This window comes from Macaca nemestrina, chromosome 9 (genome assembly GCF_043159975.1).
Source record: "Macaca nemestrina isolate mMacNem1 chromosome 9, mMacNem.hap1, whole genome shotgun sequence".
NCBI classification, from domain to species: Eukaryota; Metazoa; Chordata; class Mammalia; order Primates; family Cercopithecidae; genus Macaca; species Macaca nemestrina.
This window is the reverse complement of record NC_092133.1, coordinates 32,812,625-32,833,213: the sequence shown is the minus strand read 5'-3', so window position 1 is coordinate 32,833,213 and position 20,589 is coordinate 32,812,625. Positions and strand designations below refer to the sequence as shown.

At 39.5% G+C, this 20,589-nt stretch overlaps 1 protein-coding gene across 6 annotated transcripts in view; it reads left to right on the top strand.

Annotated features, from left to right (window-relative positions):
• LOC105478385 (SMC5-SMC6 complex localization factor 2) overlaps positions 1–20,589 on the top strand; it is a 65,122-nt gene that overhangs the window by 41,297 nt on the left and 3,236 nt on the right. For 4 of the 6 annotated variants that reach the window (XM_011735625.3, XM_011735623.2, XM_011735622.2 and 1 more), the window contains 8 exons: positions 2,554–2,656; positions 3,852–4,028; positions 5,543–5,640; positions 6,267–6,354; positions 8,592–8,723; positions 9,193–9,270; positions 15,542–15,628; positions 18,483–18,551. In XM_011735625.3, the coding sequence (XP_011733927.2) occupies positions 2,554–2,656; positions 3,852–4,028; positions 5,543–5,640; positions 6,267–6,354; positions 8,592–8,723; positions 9,193–9,270; positions 15,542–15,628; positions 18,483–18,551 (832 nt within the window). Of the gene's footprint in view, positions 1–2,553; positions 2,657–3,851; positions 4,029–5,542; positions 5,651–6,266; positions 6,359–8,591; positions 8,724–9,192; positions 9,271–15,541; positions 15,629–18,482; positions 20,583–20,589 lie in introns of those variants that run through there. The other 2 variants (XM_011735621.2, XM_011735624.2) reach the window with 2 other exon arrangements.

Below are 20,589 nucleotides of genomic sequence, written 5' to 3'. Positions count from 1 at the left end.
CAGGACTCACAGCTTACCCATTTTTGCCAGTGTGTATATGCATATTTATCATGGCAAGTTATCTATACAAATAGTAGATGTAGAGTGAAAATGTTTGCAGATCGTCAGAATAAATATTTAGGTAGAGAAAATTCAGATATTAAAGGATACTAGTACATTTCTTTTCTTGACCATTATTCTGCTAGGTACATAGACTTAAAATTTAAGTCTAAATACATTCTAACCTTCAGTTCTGTATCCTTTCAATTATCACATCCCTACGTTCCTTTTCCTCCACCTATGTCATATCTATTCGTTCCTTTTCATTTCCTGTGTCAGTCTAATTCAGATTCTCTTTTCCTGCCTAGCCTGGCAAAAAATCTTTCCTCCAGGGCCTTTCCACCTGCAAGATATTCTTTTCACTGTTGCAGGAACTCACTCTCTACTATTCTCAAACCTTTATACCCTGTATTTAAGACGTTACGATTTTACCCTGACCTGTTTTCTGTTTTGTTGTCAGCTTTCTAATCAAATTGGTCTGCCTGCTGTCCCTCCACATCATAATAGCTAGCCCTTATATAGTGTTTGCTGTGTGCCAGACTCTGTTCTAAGGGCTTCATTCATATAGTACCTCACTTAGTAGTTACTACAAATACTAGTAAGGTTTTCATTTCCATTTTACAAGTAAGGTAGGCACGGAGAGGTTTTTTCTTTCTTTCTTTCTTAATAGAGAAGACGGAGTTTCGCCTTTTTTTTTTTTTTTTTTTTTTTTTTTTAAGACAAAGTCTTGCTCTGTCGCCCAGGCTGGAGTGCAGTGGCGCGATCTCAGCTCACTGCAACCTCCACCTCCCAGGTTCAAGCGATTCTCCTGCCTCAGCCTCCCGAGTAGCGGGGATTACAGGCGCCCGCCACCATGCCCGCCTAATTTTTCTATTTTTAGCAGAGATGGGGTTTCACCATGTTGGCCCAGGCTGGTCTCGAACTCCTGACCTCAGGTGATCTGCCTGCCTCAGCCTCCCAAAGTGCTGGGATTACATGTGAGCCACCACCCCCAGTCGAATTTTGCTGTATTGCCCAGGTGAGTCTTGAACTCCTGGGCTCAGGCTATCTGCCTGCCTCAGCCTCTCAAAGTGCTGGGATTCAGGTGTGAGCCACTCCACCCTACCCACCCTCTCATCATCTTGATGCATTAGCCAATCCAGAAGCTCTCTGAACTTTAGGGTATTTTTGGAGGGCCAATTACACAGGGATGGTTGATTAAAGCATTAGCCATTGGTGATTAACTTAATCTTTAACCCCCTCTGGGTGAGACTGAAAGTTTCAGCCTTCTAGTCACATGGTTGATAACTCTGGCAACCAGCCCCCATCCTCCAGGAGTCACTTTATTAGCATAAATTTAGGTATGGTTAAAAAGGGATTATTATAAATAACAAAAGAGGCTCCTCCTACCTCATCAGACATTCCAGAGGTTTTAGGAGCTCTGTGCCAGGGATTGGGGACAAAGATCAAATGTATTTCTTCTTATACCACAGTGGGACATATATTCGTATTTGTTTGTTTATACATAAAATGCCAATGGAAGGAAGGACTAAAACTTGTAGTAATTATCTTAGGGAAGAAACAAGTAGTTATAAAGAATGGAGCTAGGAGGGCAGTTTATCCCAGCATACTGTACCTTAATATATTTTGATTTTTTTGCCGGGCGCGGTGGCTCAAGCCTGTAATCCCAGCACTTTGGGAGGCTGAGACGGGCGGATCACGAGGTCAGGAGATCGAGACCATCCTGGCTAACACGGTGAAACCCCGTCTCTACTAAAAAATACAAAAATCTAGCCGGGCGAGGTGGCGGGCGCCTGTAGCCCCAGCTACTCGGGAGGCCGAGGCAGGAGAATGGCGTAAACCCGGGAGGCGGAGCTTGCAGTGAGCTGAGATCTGGCCACTGCACTCCAGCCTGGGGACAGAGCGAGACTCCGTCTCATGTAACAATACTTTAAGCATGTAAAAGTATTGTTTTTTCAAAAAATTTAAAATGTTGTCTATCTTTTGAAAGTGAAGTTCATGCATCTCCTCTTTCATGAATCTTCACTGATAACCTCTGACAATTAGAAGTAGAATGCGTTGAATTGTTTCTGTATATTGCTATAGCAGTTTCTTTAGGCCATTTATGAGTCTTTTACCTATTATGAATTCTTTTTAGTCAGAACCATCTTCTACATAGCTCTCTAACACCAAGAGCAATGAGGATAGTACCATATAAAACGTAGTTTGTTCAAGAGAAAACTGATGCATAATGATAGAAATGATATTAGTGTTTGCCTTGAGTCAGGGATAGCAGATTGACTTGGATTTGGCATAAAGAGATTTTTGAGGGGAATGGAAATGTTCTACTTCTTGATTAGGATGGTGGTTACATTAGTATATATGATTATCAAAACTTAAAATGGGTACATTCCTTTTATTGTATGTAAATTATACCTCGATAAAACATAGTTTTTAAAAAGTAGCCCAGTATTTCTTAAAGTGAGTAATATATTTTGTGCCTAACTTCACATTGCTTTACTCACTTCTCAATAGTTCTGAAACACAGACAACATCAAGGGGAAAAGAAAGTGAAGATTCATCTTATAAGCCAATTTTTTCAACACTTCCTGAAACCAACATTTTAAATGTGGTTAAGGTAGGAAAAAACTTTTGTGTGTCTTTGGCTCAGAGCTAGAACCATTTGGTCTGTGGTTAATGGTTTTTTGAAAAAAAAAAAATCTCGGCTGGGCACGGTGGCTCACGCCTGTAATCCCAGCACTTTGGGAGGCCAAGGCGGGCAGATCACAAGGTCAAGAGATCAAGACCATCCTGGCTAACATGGTGAAACTCCGTCTCTACTAAAAATACAAAAAAAAAAAAATTAGCTGGGTGTGGTGGCGGGCACCTGTGGTCCCAGCTGCTCGAGAGGCTGAGGAAGGAGAATGGTGTGAATCTGGGAGGCGGAGCTTGCAGTGAGCTGAGATCACGCCACTGCACTCCAGCCTGGGCAACAGAGTGAGACTGTGTCTCAAAAAAAAAAAAACTCTAGTTTCTTACCAGGTGATTTCCAGTCTCTGAAATTTCTTAGCAATAATCTTTGTATTAAAGATTGTTTTTGCTGTTTTTGTGTTGTTTTAATATTAGTGATGAACAGGAACTTTAGGTCAGTTACATCATTAAATAGTTTTGAAACCAATAGTTTTTTATAAGTAGGATGTATGAAGAAAGAAGTCTTACAATATAATTTAGTGATCAAGCATTAATGGCAGAGGTCGGGCACGGTGGCTCATGCCTGTAATCCCAGCACTGTGGGAGGCCAAGGCGGGTGGATCAGCTGAGGTCAGGAGTTCGAGACCAGCTTGGCCAACATGGTGAAACCCTGTCTCTACTAAAAATCGCAAAAAAAAAAATTAGCCGGGCATGGTGGCAGGTCCTGTTATCCCAGCTACTGGGGAGGCTGAGGCGGGAGAATCACTTGAACCTGGGAGGTGGAAGTTGCAGTGAGGTGAGATCACACCACTGCACTGCAGCCTGGGCGACAGAGTGAGACTCCGTCTCAAAAAAAAGAAGGTCAAAAAAAGTTAATGACAGTGTGAAACATTTTTAGTTGCTGAATTGAATCAGTGATACTGAACCATTAAGAAAATCTCAAAAATGGAAAATGGAGAAGAAAATGCCACTTAATTCAACTATTAACGTGGAGTAGTTCTTGCCTTCTTTTGTCTAGACATCTGATGTTTGTTTTCTTTATAGTTCTTTTTTGCGTCTTTTGTCAAAAAGTTTATAATTAAAACCCTAAAAATAAAATACACCTTCTAAAATATTTTTGTCTGTGCATTTATGTTAAACAGTTTCTAGGCTTATGTACATCTATACATCCAGAAGGTTACCAGGATCGTGAAATAATGTTGCTGATTTTAATGTTATTTAAAATGAGTTTGGAAAAACAGCTGAAACAGATTCCTCTAGTAGACTTTCAAAGCCTCCTGATAAACCTGATGAAAAACATCAGAGATTGGAACACAAAGGTAATGTTACTTAAAACTTCATTATTCATTTTTTATATAGCATTACAATTTGACTCATAGTGCATATGGAATTAATACTGTTTCTAAACTCAAGATCTTTGGCAGATTAAAAATGAACTGAGGAAGGGACTGTTTGCTGGAGCTGTATTATTTAAATTCATGATAATTGAATTTTTTCTAAAACTTCAGCTCTTTATCCAACAAAAATGTGTTTATTGGGGATTTCCTGTGGACTCAGCATTAATGTAGGTGCTAGAGATTGAGCTGTGAAAGAGACAAAGCCTTTGCCTTCATGGGGCTTTTGTCCTAGTAAAAGGGTTAGATAAACAAGTAAATGTTGATTATATTATCATGTCAGGTAGTAGTTAAGTACTACAAATTAAAATAAAGCAGGACATGAGTACAGCAAGACTGGATGCTATGCTATTTCATATAAGGCAGTCAGGGAAAGGCCTTTCCAAAATAACCTTGGAGCAGAGACCTAAATGAAATGACGGAGTGAGTCATACCTACAACCAGAATTTGAGTTGAACTTCTGCAACCATATGGAGGATGAACATGTATAATTTTTGTTAGGACTTTTTAAAAATTATATTTTTCAGTCTTTTTTGGTGGAAAAATTAAAATAGGCAGAAGTAAGGCAAAGAGTATAATAAATTCCTAAGTATCACTTTGCTTCAATAATTGAGACATAATCTTGTCTAATGTAAAACTGACCCTATATTTCCTTTCCCTGCTCATCAGATTATTTTGAAGCAACTATTAGGCTTTTTAAAAAATTGATACACAATGGTAATACATATTTGGGGGGTGTTAGGCTTTTTTTTTTTTTTTAAACAGCATCTCCTGTCACCCAGGCAGGAGTACAGTGATGCAATCTTGTCTCAGTGCAACCTCTGCCTCCTAGTTTCAGGTGATTCTTGTGCCTCAGCCTCCTAAGTAGCTGAGACCATAGACACACGCCACCCTGCCCAGCTAATTTCTGTGTATTTAGTAGACACAGGGTTTTATCATGTTGGCCAGGCTGGTCTCAAACTCCTGGCCTCAAGGGATTCACCTTCCTTAGCCTCCCAAAGTGCTGGGATTACAGGCATGAGCCACCACACCCAGCCAGGTGTTAGGCTTTTAAAAATACTGAAATAGGATCCCTAAAGTGCAAGAAATCCCAAATCAGGAATATATATAGTCTTGTACAACTCTGATACACATTTATGTTTAGATCAGTTTATCCTTCCAAGAAGGACTGTTTAAAGATATGATGTAGTACAAAACATGAAAGCCAAGTGAAATTCTGCTAAATGTATCTGTTCAGTCCATTTAAGATAGTATAAGTAAAACAATCTGTGTATTGTGTACATTTTAGCAGATTCTAGACTCCATGCTATTTCTAAAAATGTGTGCCCTTATTTTGTACTAGTGCTTCCATTATGGCAAGAAGGGATGTAGATGATCTGTTGGGTGTTTGATTTTACTGTTCTGTTTGAAAAGAAATCTTACATGTTCTTTTTTTTCAGGTGCCTGAACTCTGTCTGGGCATAAATGAACTCTCGAGTCATCCCCACAACCTTCTGTGGTTAGTACAGCTGGTCCCTAATTGGACATCACGTGGAAGGTATTGAAAAGTGAGAATTAAACATTAAGAAATTTTATAATTTTAGATTAATGAAATGCCTTGGTTCTTTATTTCCATTCATCATTCTTTGAATGTTAGATCAGAGATGTTTATTTCATATTCAGTTGTGACAAAAGGCATTGATAGCCTGATTCTTTCTTACTCTAATTCTTAACTCAGGTCGTTATGTAATTTTTTTTTTTTTTTTGAGACAGAGTCTCACTCTGTCACCCAAGTTGAATATTTTTTTATTTTTAATTTTAGTTTATCTGTTACCTTAATACAGATGACATATTCCACAAAAATAAATGAATCAGCTTTTTTTTGCTTTAGTAAAAATAAATTTCATCAGTAAAAAAAAATAGGTTTTCTGTCAGTAAATCATCAGGGTCAAAGATAAGGCTGTTAAATGATTTACTGAGCTTCAGATAATTCAAGTTTTATGTACAAATATTTTACATGAAAATTTTACTGTTCTATAACAGCTTATATGTTCCTGTACAGACTTCTCTTGAAACATTGCCTATATTTCCAATTAGAACTAGAGCTCCTCTTGACTCATTCATTTGCTTTTCAAGCAGTATTAATTAAAATACATTCTAAATACTTTTAACTTCTAATTCTAGGCAACTGAGACAGTGCCTCAGTCTAGTGATTATTTCAAAGCTTTTGGATGAGAAACATGAAGATGTTCCTAATGCCAGTAATCTGCAGGTATAAATAAATACATTTTTATTTTTAATAAATGGGAGAGGTAATGAGAGGTATAAGGAAAATTGATGAACCCTAAGTCAAAGGTCCTGGGGTCAGAGCTCAGCTCTCAAGCATGATACTGTTCATGTAATCTCTAGCACACTTAACTAACAAGGTCCAGTTTTTTCACCTGTGAAATGGAGATAGTATTGCACCCTCCACCACATAGAATGGTTGTGGACAATCAGCTGTGAATTAATGTATAAACAAACTACTGGGAAAATCATAATGTGGAATTACATGAATATGATTTCATTTATTGAATTAGTTCAGCTTGTCTAAGTTAGCAGTTTTATCGCAAGCTTAGAAATTGCAAAACCATTGTACATTGATTGCATCTTTAACCTGTTTTAAAATGAGTCTTTTTAGATCATAGAGCTTAAATGTAGTTGCCCTCTAGTACTTGTTCAGTAAGAATATATCATGTATATATGAGAATGTGGACAAACATGTCCAACTGTTGCTCGGTAGTGGTGGCACACACCTATAGTCCCAGCTACTTGGGAGGCTGAGGCCAGAGGATCCTTCGAATCCAGGAGTTCGAGTCCAACCTAAGCAACATGGGGAGACCCTGTCTTTAATATATATATGTGAATTTTTTTAATTTAAAAAAATGTCCTACGGAAGTCCCTCTCTCAGAAGTTCTGAAGGCTTTTTACAAACATTGATAGCACTAATGGGGCTGCCCTTGGTTGGATTTGAAAACTCACCATAGGCCAGGCACGGTGGCTCACACCTGTAATCCCAGCACTTTGGGAGGCCTAGGTGGGCGGATCACGAGGTCAGGAGATCGAGACCATCCTGGCCAACACCGTGAAACCCCATCTCTACTAAATACAAAAAAATTAGTCAGGCCTGGTGGCAGGCACCTGTACTCCCAGCTACTCGGGAGGCTGAGGCAGGAGAATGGCGTGAACCCGGGAGGCGGAGCTTGCAGTAAGCCGAGATCATGCTACTGCACTCCAGCCTGGGTGACAGAGCGAGACTGTGTCTCAAAAAAAAAAAAAAAAACTCACCGTAGAACCTGATCTAGATGTCCCTTTGTTCTTGTTTGAATTGCAATTTGGTACAAGGTATGCCACCAGGTCTTAGGAATTAAAACAAAACAAAGATTTAGATTTGAGGCTGCCCTTGAAAACATAATCTAATGGTTGAAACAAAATTAACCAACTCTTGTGGGTTAGTGTGGTAAGAACAGTAACCGAAGCATGCAGAAGATGCTGGGGATGGAGAGATTGATGGGCACAGCTGGTTTCTGCTTTAGTAGAGTTGAGGTAGATTTGATTCCAGATATATGGGGATCGTGCTGGAGCTACCAGGGTAATTAGCAGATAGTTCTCATTCCTTTCAATGATATTTACTGCCTTCGAAAAAGATCCGGGGATAGGATTTCTACCATTTCTCCTAACTTTTGTTGTTCTGTTACTTTTTCCTTTTTTGCCCATGTAAAATAGAATAATTAACCAAATAATTATATGAATAATTAACCCTCAAACTCACTAACTGATATTCAAGTTACAATCTAGTTGCGATTTTTACCCCAACTTCTTGTAGTTCTTCTCAGAATTCAATGACTTCTAACCACAGAGTCAACTTTGTTGACTTTTGAATAATTTAACAGAGAGAGCATTCCCTGTGGCCTCTGTTATAATATCATTTGGTCTCCTAAGCATTTATCCCAAGTTACAAGTACTAAATCTCTAATTTAAAATCCCTTACTTTTTTTTTTTTTTGAGAGACGGAGTGTTGCTCTGTCACCCAGGCTGGAGTGAGGTGGCACGATCTTGGCTCACTGCAACCTCTGCCCTGCGTATTCAAGTGATTCTTGTGCCTCAGCCTTCCAAGTAGCTAGGACTACAGGCATGTGCCACCACGCCCAGATAATTTTTGTATTTTTAGTAGAGACGGGGTTTCTCCACGTTGGCCAGGCTGGTCTCGAACTCCTGACCTCAGGTGATTCACCTCCCTCGGCCTCTTAAAATGCTGGGATTACAGGTGTGAGCCACTGTGCCTGGCCACTTAAAATCCTTTTTTAAGCAATTCAGGGGTTTTACATAAAGGGAAAATGAATATTGTTCAAGTGTAAAGAAAGCTATAATAAAAGGACAAAATGAAAGACGACACACTGGAAAAAATAGCCTAAGAAAGAGCAACTGTATTATTTAGGTTTGTTCAATGTCTCCTCTTTCTTTTGATAGGTATCAGTCCTACATCGCTATCTTGTGCAGATGAAGCCTTCTGATTTGTTAAAGAAAATGGTCTTAAAGAAAAAGGCTGAACAACCAGATGGCACTATTGATGACAGTCTACATTTAGAACTTGAAAAGCAGGTATCCAACGCTAGGAGGTCTCAAAGAGTACATAGAAGCATAACTGATATCAGCTTCCTAACCATAAACTGATAATATAGGCATTTCTGGATTGGGACACTAGATACATTCTAGCAAACATAATTTTAAAGCAAATGATATTTTTAATTTATCGCTGTCATGAAATTCTTCCATAAATTTGAGAGTTGAAAATGTGAGTAAAAGGATGATTGTTGGTAATTTGCTCCCAAGAGTATTTTTTGTAGCCCTTTATTAGGGCAGTCATGAGGTCATGCATCATGGTAAAAAGAATGCACTTAAGTTAGAAATTAGAAAGCCTAGTTTAGATGCTTGGCTTTTACTTACTGACCAGCTGGGTTAACTTTAACGTATCCTTTATCCTTCCTGGGCAACTTTCCTAATGTGTAAATTGGAATGACATCTATGCTAGCTAATTCATAGGTGTTAATTTTATTCATTTCTCTAACAGGCATATTACCTGACCTACATTCTTCTTCATTTAGTCGGTGAAGTTAGTTGTTCTCATTCTTTTTCTTCTGGACAACGGGTAGGTAGTGTTTAGTGTTGTTGCTGCTGTTTTTAAATAGGTGTTACTGATGATGGAATGAGTGAGCATGCTTTTTATAGGAGAAAACTTAATAAAAGCTAATTGATTTTACTATAAGAATTCCCATGTATACCAGAAAGAGGGGCGTGATAGTGGTCTTGTAACCGTATCATATTGAAAAGAATTGTTGGCCGGGCGCTGTGGCTTACACCTATAATCCCAGCACTTTGGGAGGCCAAGGCGGGTGGATCACTTGAGGTCAGGAGTTCAAGACCAGCCTGGCCAACATGGTGAAACCCCATCTCTACTAAAACTACAAAAAAATTAACCAGGCGTTTTGGTGGGTGCCTGTAATCCCAGCTATTCGGGAGGCCAAGGCAGGAGAATTGCTTGAACCCAGGAGGCGGAGGTTGCAGTGAACTGAGATTGCGCTACTGCACTCCAGCCCGGGCAATAAGAGTGAAACTCCATCTCAAAAACAAAGAAAAGAAAAGAATTGTCAGTAAATGTTAGTTCTGTTTGTTGGAGTGGAATTTAACCATTATACCTTGGCAGTAGTATAATATATTCATAAGATACCAACATCACCAAATATCAAATGGGCTGGTGTTGTGCTGGACCCATATTGACTCCAGTAGAAATGGCAGTTCAGGTGGCAACAGGCTACACAGGAGAACTGCTACCATCTGTAGAGACCATGCAGTTTACATAGCATTTTCACTTAGCACCCTTTACCTAGCAACCTCCATTTAACCCAGAACAAAGGGCCTCCATCCCGTATGGCCTTCCAAGGGATGAGCTGAGGGTTCAGATGTCCTTCATAGATAAGGAGTGAAACTTCACGTTGGACTCTCCCAGATTATTTAGCTTGGGACTCCAGTTACACATTCTTCTTAGACCATAGGTTCATTTTCAGAGTATGCTTAAGTTATTGCTATCAGTTGCATCTGCCATGCGCCAGCTTTTAGCTCATTTCTTCCCATCTTTTTGCCATTCCTCTTTTGTTCCTTTAGAAATAACATTTGCCTTCAAATTTAAACTGATGGTGAGGCAGGCTACTTTAGAAATGCATTTCTAATATTCAGATTTTCATTTTGAATTATTCTGTTCTTCCCATACTCCTGGGGCAATTCTTGCTTAATTCCTTATATTTCATATCTTAACTACTCCAATTCCTGTTTTAAAACTTAGGCTGGATGTGCCGGGCATGGTCGCTCACCCCTGTAATCCCAGCACTTTGGGAGGGTGCAGCAGGTGGATCACTTGAGGTCAGAAGTTCAAGACCAGCCTGGCCAACAGGGTGAAACCCCATCTCTACAAAAATACAAAAAGTTAACCAGGCGTGGTGGTGCATGCATGTAATCCCAGCTACTCAGGAGGCTGAGACAGGAGAATCGCTTGAACCCAGGAGGCGGAGGTTGCAGTGAGACAAGATCATGCCATTGCATTCCAGCCTGGGTGACAGAGCAAGACTTCATCTCAAAACAAAACAAAACAAAACAAAAAAAACTTATGCTAGACATGGTGGCTCATGCCTGTAATCCCAGCACTTTGGGAGGCCAAGGCCGGGCAGATCACTTGAGTTCAGAAGTTCGAGACCAGCCTGGCCAACATGGTGAAACCCTGTCTCTACTAAAAATACCAAAAAAAAAATTAGCTGGGCATGGTGGCAGACACTTGTAATCCCAGCTACTCTGGAAGCTGAGGCAGGAGAACTGCCTGAACCCAGGAGGCAGAGGTTGCAGTGAGCTGAGATCACGCCACTATACTCCAGCCTGGGCAACAGAAGGAGACTCCACCTCAAAAAAATAAAATAAAATAAAATACATAGTATTTCCTAGACATGATAGAAAAAAGACTAGTTCTTATGTTTTTATAAATGCTATTGTGTATAAAACTGTGTTTGTGGTCGGGCGCAGTGACTCACGCATGTAATCCCAGCACTTTGTGAGGCCGAGGTGGGTGGATCACCTGAGGTCAGGAGTTTTTTTTGTTTTTTGTTTTTTGTTTTTTTGTTTTTTGAGACAGAGTCTTGCTCTGTCGCCCAGGCTGGAGCGCAGTGGCCAGATCTCGGCTCACTGCAAGCTCCGCCTCCCGGGTTTACGCCATTCTCCTGCCTCAGCCTCCCGAGTAGCTAGGACTACAGGCACCCGCCACCTCGCCTGGCTAGTTTTTTTTTTTTTGTATTTTTTAGTAGAGACGGGGTTTCACCGTGTTAGCCACGATGGTCTCGATCTCCTGACCTCGTGATCCGCCCGTCTCGGCCTCCCAAAGTGCTGGGATTACAGGCTTGAGCCACCGCGCCCGGCCGAGGTCAGGAGTTTGAGACAGCCTGACCAACATGGTGAAACCCTGTCTCTACTAAAAATACAAAAAATTAGCCGGACGTGGTGGTGGGCACCTGTAATTCCAGCTACTCAGGAGCCCGAGGCAGGAGAATTGATTGAACCCAGGAGGTGAAGATTGCAGTGAGCTGAGATCGCGCCATTGCACTCCAGCCTGGGTAACAGGAGTAAAACTCTGTCTCAAAAAAAGTGTTTTCTCTCCTGATTAGAAGCTAATATAGTCATCTGTCTGTAATGTTCTTACATGGTTCCTGTATTTTATTAAAAAAATTTTTTGGCCGGGCGCGGTGGCTCAAGCCTGTAATCCCAGCACTTTGGGAGGCCGAGGCGGGCGGATCACAAGGTCAGGAGATCGAGACCACAGTGAAACCCCGTCTCTACTAAAAATACAAAAAAATTAGCCGGGCGCGGTGGTGGGCGCCTGTAGTCCCAGCTACTCAGGAGGCTGAGGCAGGAGAATGGCGTGAACCCGGGAGGCGGAGCTTGCAGTGAGCCGAGATCGCGCCACTGCACTCCAGCCTGGGCGACAGCGTGAGACTCCATCTCAAAAAAAAAAAAAAAAAAAAAATTTTTTTTTTTCCGAGACAGTCTTGCTCTGTCACCCAGGCTAGAGTGCACTAGCACAATCTCGGCTCACTGCAACCTCTGCCTCCCAGGTTCAAGCAATTGTCCTGCCTCAACCTCCCAAGTAGCTGGGATCACAGGTGCCTGCCACCATACCTGGCTAATTTTTGTATTTTTAGTAGAGACGGGGTTCCACCATGTTGATCATGTTGCTCTCAAACTCCTGACCTCATGATCCGCCCACCTTGGCCTCCCAAAGTACTGGCATTACAGGTGTGATCCACCGCGCTGGCTATAAATTTTTATGATTAAAAAAGTCAGTAACTGGGCATGGTGGCTCATGCCTGTAATCCCAGCACTTTGGGAGGCTGAGTCAGGAGAATCACTTGAGCCCCGGAGTTCAAGAGTGATTATTATAAAACTTATATAAAGTAAAAACTGAAAGACTCCTACAATCCAGTGCCCTGTTGTAAATTTCTTCACAATTTACTAATATATTACATAAAATATACTAAATTATTTTAACAAAAATGGAATCATAGTATTAGTACCATTTGCAACTTCCTTTTTTTCCTCTTTAAAAAAAAATTTTTTTTTTTGAGACAGAGTCTTGCTCTGTTACCCAGGCTGAAGTGCAGTGGCACGATCTCAGGTCACTGCAACCTCCGTCTCCTCTATTCAAGCGATTCTCCTGCCTCAGCCTGCTGAGTAGCTCTGACTACAGGTGTACGCCACGACACTGGCCAATTTTTGTATTTTTAGTAGAGATGGGGTTTCATCATGTTGGCCAGGCTGTTCTCAAACTCCTACCTCAAGTTATCCACCTGCCTCAGCCTCCCAAAGTGCTGGTATTACAGGCGTGAACCACTGCGCCCAGCCTTCTCTTTAACATATTAGCGCTTGGCTGGGCACAGTGGCTCACAACTGTAATACTAGCACTTTGGGAGGCCGAGGCACGCAGATCGCTTGAGCCCAGGAGTTCAAGACCAGCCTAGGCAACATAGCAGAATGTCATCTTTACAAAAAAAAAAATTAACCGGGCATGGTGACGCATAACTGTAGTCCCAGCTACTTGGGAGGCTGAGGCAGGAGGAACACCTGAGCCCGAGGAGGTCAAGGCTGCCATGCACTGTGGTCATGCCACTGCCTTCCAGCCTGGGTGACAGAGAGATACCCTGTCTCAAAAAATATGTAAAAAATCAAATATTAGCACTTCTGTCTAATAACTGTAGTATTTTGAAACCTTTATTGATAAACAGTATGTTTTTTATGATTACACATAGTGTTAATATGAACATGCTTATTCATATATCTTTGCCCGCTTCTTCAAGCCTAGCTATAAGGTAAATTCCTAGAAGTAGACTTGTTAGATCAAAGTTTATAAATATTTCAAATTTTAACTATTTTAAATAGCTATTACCACATTTTCATCCCAGAAAGCGTTCATTTACATTCTCAACCAAGTATATATGAGAGAAGTGCTTATGTCTATACATTTCTAAAATTTAAGATGCATAATTTTTCAAAGAATTAAGTATGAATCTCTATTAATGGTTCTCTCGTTCCTATAGAAAAAAAATAGGGCCAGGTGTGGTGGCTCATGCCTGTAATCCCAACACTTGGGGAGGCAGAGACAGGAGGATTGCTTGAGCCTAGGAGTTTAAAACCAGCCTACGCAACATAGCAAGATGCTGTGTCTACAAAAAAAATCAAAAACAAAAACTAACTAGGTGTGGTGGCAATACCTGTAGTCCCAGCTACCCAGAAGAGTGAGATGGGAAGATTACTTGAGCCCAAGAGTTCAAAGCTGCAGTGAGCTATGATCCCACCATTGCACTCCAGCCTGGACAACAAGGCAAGAGCCTCTCTTTTTTTTTTTTTTTTTTTTTGGGGGATGGAGTCTCGCTTTGTCACCCAGGCTGGATGAGCTCTCAGCAAGCTCTGCCTCCTGGGTTCACGCTATTCTCCTGCCCCAGCCTCCCAAGTAGCTGGGACTACAGGCGCCCACCACCACGCCCGACTAACTTTTTTGTATTTTTAGTAGAGACGGGGTTTCACCATGTTAGTGAAGATGATCTGGATCTCCTGACCTCATGATCTGCCCGCCTCGGCCTCCCAAAGTGTTGGGATTACAGGCGTGAGCCACTGCACCTGGCCAACCCTATCTCTTTAAAAAAAAAAAAAGTCACAAACTGATTTTGCTATAAGAATTCCCATATATACCAGAAAGAGGGGTGTGATATGGTCTTATAACCATGTCATATTGAAAAGATTGTCAGCAAATGTTAGCTCTGTTTGTTGGAGTGGAACTTAACCATTATACCTTGGCAACACTATAATATATTCATAAGATACCAACATTATCAAATATCAAATGGGCCAGTGTTGTGCTGGCGAGGTGCAGTGGCTTATGCTTGTAATCTCAACACATTGGGAGGCTGAAGTGGGAGGATCACTTGAAGCCAGGCATTTGACACTAGCCTTGGCAACAAAGTGAGACCCTGTCTCCACAAAAAAATTTAAAAATAAAAAAAAAAAATGGCTGGGTGCAGTGGCTAATGCCTGTAATCCTAGCACTTTGGGAGGTTGAGGCAGGTGGATCACCTGAGGTCAGGAGTTTGAGACTAGCCTGGCCAATGTGGCAAAACCTGTCTCTACTAAAAATACAAAAATTAGCTGGGTGTGGTGGTACACGCTTGTAATCCCAGCTACTCGGGAGACTGAGTCTGAGAATCGCCTGAACCTGGGAGGCAGAGGTTGCAGTAAGCTGAGATCACACCACTGCACTTCAGCCTGGGTGACAGAGCGAGACTCCGTCTAAAAAAAAAAAGAACTGGGCATGGTGTTGCGTGCCTGTAATCCTAGCTAATCAGGAGGCTGAGACTGGAGGAGCACTTGAGCTGGGGAGTTCAAGGGTACAGTGAGCTATAATTGTGCCACTGCACTCCAGCCTGGCACCAGAGCCAGACCCCATTTCTTTAAAAAAAAAATTTTAAATTTTTTTTTTAAAGGCTAGCTGTTATTTGAATATTTTATTAGAGAGTATGTTAAAGGAAGGACTCTTTAAATTTCTGAGTACTATATTACCCAGTTAGAGCTCTGGGGTTAATTTTCATTAATGTGAGTTCATGCATAGCAAAACAACTTTTGTTAGAGTGTATATTTTTTAAGCTAATAATCTTACTGTCATGGAAGCAACTTTCACTGATACAACTACTGTTATGTGGGATAGTTAACATCAGGCATTGCTAACAGGAATAATAGATTTTTAAATGATTTAGTTGTTCTAGCTGCGTAATTTCTTCTTTGTTAATTTGTAATGCTTCAGAGTTGTTTTCATCCCTTGCATTTGTTTTGCACAGAAACACTTTGTGCTACTCTGTGGGGCTTTGGAAAAGCATGTTAAATGTGATATTAGGGAAGATGCAAGACTTTTTTACAGAACTAAGGTAAGTGTGTTTTTTCTTTTTTTCTTAATCTTGGTTACGTTAATATTTAAGGATAGAAGCATACAGGCCTATATTCAGAAAAAGAACATATAAAGCTAGGCGTGGTGGCTCATGCCTGTAACCCCAATACTTTGGGAGGCTGAGACAGGCCGATTGCTTGAAGCCAGGACTTCAAGACCAGCCTGGGCAACATAGCAAGACTCCATCTCTACAAACATTTTGAAAAATAGCCAGGCATGGTGGCATGCACCTGTACTTCCAGCTATTTGGGAGGCTGAGGCAGGAGAATCACTGGAGCCTAGGAGTTTGAGGTTGCAGGGAGCTATGAACACACATGGCACTCCAGCCTGGGAGACAGAATAGGATTCTGTCTCGAAAAAAAAAGAAACATATAAGATTAGAAATAGGACTTTCTCTTTTAGTAACAGAAATCAGCTCCTGCTAAATTAGTGTAGCTAAATTAAAAGTGAAAGGAAAAAAAAATCTCAAAGCAAATACACTTTTCACTTTGCTTTCTGTTCTGAAACTCCTGACACCCAAGGAGAAAAATACTTCTAGTACTAATGATACTTATTTTTCCCCATTACACATGTTAAAACCTTCATGCTTAAGTTAGCATCAAGGATTGAAGCATTATTTAAATAAATATATAAGTTATGAAACAGTGGCTTTGAAATTTTATGATGGTTGAAAACTTGTTTTATTCATAGAGTAGAAATAGTTTAGCTGTTATTCTTTGAATGTTCCATTGAAGAATATATTAAAGGAAGGAGTCTTCAAATCTTTTTTTTTTTTTTTGGAGACGGAGTTTCACTCTTGTTGACCAGGCTGTAGTGCAGTGGCATGAATTCGACTCACTGCAACGTCCGCCTCCCAGATTCAAGTGATTCTCCTGCGTCAGGCTCCCAAGTAACTGGGATTACAGGCACCCGCCACCATGCCCAGCAAAGTTTTTTTGTATTTTTAGTAGAGATGGGGTTTCACCGTGTTGTCCAGGCTGGTCTCAAACTCCTGACCTCGTGATCCGCCTGCCTGGGTGTCCCAAAGAGCTGGGATTAGAGATGTGAGCCACCGCATCCAGCCAGGAGTCTTCAAATCTTTGAGTCATGCATCACCTAGTCTGAGCTCTAGGGTGGAAATGATTCAGCACTAAGCTTGCTAAGCTTTTTTTCTTAAAGGTTTTATATACTCAAAGACAGTAGAAAAGCCAAATCTATGAGTATGGAGTAGGAAAGTAATGTTAGTATTAATAGAATGATCTGACAGTTTTTCCTGAAACATAAAATCAGACACTTTTAAAATACTTTTTTCTAAATACAAAAATGAGCCAGGTGTGGTGGCGCATGCCTATAGTCCCAGCTACTCAGGAGGCTGAAGGAGAATCCCTTGAACCCAGGAGGCAGAACTTGCAGTGAGCTGAGATCGCGACACTGCACTCCAGCCTAGGCGACAGAGAAAGACTCTGTGTAAAAAAATAATAAATAAAACGAAATAAAATAAAAATACTTTTTTCTAAGGATTTTTTAATTCCAAGATTATCTTTTAGCTTTGGTAATGTAATATAATGCTGATTCTTTTTGCCTCTTATCTTTGGATAGTCATTGAATATGAAGCCTCAGCTTTGTATCTTAATATCTTACATTAATTAGCTGCAAAGGTTAGTCATTTGAACAATGCCCATTCGGATTTAGTATATGTATTTATTTTAGTAAATTTAAGTTAAATACAAAAATAAGCAACTAATGAAGTTGTTTTCAGATTTCTGATTTTCAAATACCTGTAGGGGATAGCTCTTTGCCCAAGAGTAGAACTCTAGTTTCAGAAGCACATTCTTTTGAGCATTCATTGACCAGAATTGCTGACCTGTAGAATTTGGTAGTGGCTACTACTGACAGACATGCTAAAAGGGGACCACCCAAGTTTTATATTTCTTAAAGACAAGGATTTGGCACAGATTGTTGCCAGTGCTTCTCTTACTTAAAGTGGAAAGCGACATAGTGGTCTGTGGAAATTGCTTCAAGGGATGGTCCTACTGACATAGGTGAGTTGTCTGCCTTTCCAAAAGCCTCTATTGTAGAAAAGTTGGTGATTGTTTTGGAGAAACTTTATTTGCTGAACTGTAGACGAAGGAAAAAGCAGAGATTGTAATTTACTTTATAAATTTAAAGCTGATATAAAATTCCTAAGTTGTTTAAAACATTTTTCTCAAGCAGTTATGTTCAATAGCTAATTGAGCATCTCTAGAGTGACAGAGTTTGGTTTTTGTGGTAGAGTTTCAGTTTTGCATAGAGACTTGCTAAACCTCCAAATGTAGGAAAATACTAGGTATTTAAAGGGGATTCATAGTACTTGGGCACAAACATGGAGAGGAGTAACAGTGAATTTTGGATCTTCTAATAATGTGGAGAGGAACAAATAAACGTTTTTTTAATGGCCTTGATCCTTTCAAAGGGAAGCTGGGCAGGGAAGGCACGGAACAGCCAAAGCCTTGGGTCTGTTGACACAGACCACCCTTCAGCTTCTCTGTCTGGTTGTTCAAAAGCCAGCAAGTTAAAGTTAAGTTCCTTTGAAGGCAGAGAACGTGTTTTTTGGGATGATCTTTAATAACAGGAAAATTAAATCATAAACATTCAATAGTTTAGATTATGATGATAAAGGAAAGTCTTATTAATTACTTATGATTTGAGATCTCCTCCAAAAGATGAATAGTTTATTTTCTCTTTGTTGACAGAAATCAAATTGAGTTGTCGAGTGTGGGCCTGTTGCAACTGTCAGATCTTTTGTGTAGTGTTAAGCTGATTGTAGGTGAGGATGTTTTAATCCAATCCCTTTTCCCGTTTTTGATATTTTTAAGGTGAAAGACTTGGTTGCCAGGATACATGGAAAATGGCAGGAAATAATCCAGAACTGTCGGCCTACTCAGGTGTCATTTTGTTATACAATTTCATTTATTCTTAATAGTTTTGCTGAATGGCACTCTTCATACTGTTTGAAATAAAATAGAGTATAACAGTGCATTTGCTTCTAGTTATCTTAAGATAAACTGAAAACGCCAGTATAATACATGGTTTGTAATTATTTTTAGTTTTTGTTTGCTTTATATTCATTAATTTATTTCCAGAAGTGGTTGAGCCAATTTAAAAATATTACATTGCATCAAATGGAGGTTATTCAATGAAGAGCATTTTTAAGACAGATCTATTGAGATAGAATTCACATACCATAGATTTTACCCACTTAACATGTACAGTGGTTTTTAATACATTGACAGAGTGAATACCATCGCCACAATCTAATTTTAGAACATTTTCATCACCCCAAAAAGAAATCCCATACCCATTAGCAGTCATTCCCCTTTCCCCTACTACCTTGATTCCCCTCCTGAATCCTCCCAAATCCTAGGCAAACACTAATCTACTTTCTGTCCCTATAGATTTCCCTATTCTGGACATCTGTAAATGAGATATACTGTGTAGTCTTTTGTAATTGTCTGCTTTCAGTTAACATAATGATAAGTGTTGTAGCATGTATATCCCTTCTATTGCCAAATAATTTTCCACTGAATGGATATGTCACATTTATTTATCCACTTATTAGACATTTATATTGTTTTCACATTCTGGCTATTACAAATATTTCCATGAACATTTGTATGCAAGTTTTTATGTGAATATATGTTCTCAAATGAAGCATTTGAAAAGGAAGTCGAATTGCTGGGCCATATGGTAATTCTATGTTAAGTGATTTAAGAAACTACCAAACTGTTTTCCAAAGTCACTGCATCATTTTATATTCCCATCAGAATGTCTGAGGTTTCTAATTTCTCCATATTCTCACCAATACTTGTTTTTACTAAAGCCATAGTAGAGAGTAGGGAAGTAGAATCTCATTGTGGTTTTAGTTTGCATTTCCCTAATAATTAATGGTGTTAAACGTCTTCTTATATGCCTATTGGTCATTTGTATAGCTTTTTTGCAGAAATGTCTATTAGGATCCTTTGTCCATTTTTTTCATCTCATACTTCATTTCAAAAAGCCTATTTTTGAATATAGTTATTGGTCCTTTTGTTATTGAGTTGTATGAATTCCCCATATGTTCTGGTTACAAATCTCTTATTATAGATATAATTTGTAAATATTTTCTTCCATTCTTTGTGTCGGTTTTCTTTTATTTATCATGTATATATTTTTGTCACTTTTTTTTGATGTTATGTCTAAGGAGTCTTTGCCTAAGAGGGACATTTTTTTTAACACCTGCTAGTAAGTGTGCTTGCCTGCTTGTTTACAGAGTTAACTGGCATAGGATTGTCTAAAATGACGCTTCTCAAATTTTAATGTACATAGGAATCAACTAGGAACTTGCTGAAATATGGATTCTGACTTACAGGTCTGGAGTGAGAACTGAGATATTCTATACTTCTAACAAGTTATCAGATTGATGCAAATGCTGCTGCTCCAGGGACTAACCTTTGAGTAGCCAGGGCCTAGAAGTTACTTATATTTTATATCAAAATAATAGGAACACTGAATATTAAGTAGATAAAGCAATCTCTCTAAGTCTTTGAGAAATCTTAAATTTATGTTTTGTTGTTTTTGTATTTGTTTCTAACCTTAGTGGATTTTCTTTTAATGCTGGTCATGTATTGATGTGGTATTAAAACAGAAAATAATTTAATAGCAAAACTATACTAATCAGCTTAACATTATTTATTTTGCTTAACTAAGTCCCTCCATGTGTGCAGTGGTGAGAAAAACATCCTGCACTTATTTTATACTATTTTTTATTGTTTGACCACTGTATGTGAAATTTGAATCAGATCACCATAAATTTTCAGATAAGTCAATATAAAGATTTTATTACTTGTCTTATCAAAGCCTATTGTCTGATGATTAGTAGTTTTATAAGGAGTAATTCATAATCTGATTAAATTTTGTTTTACCCTCTTTTTTTCCCCTTTTTTA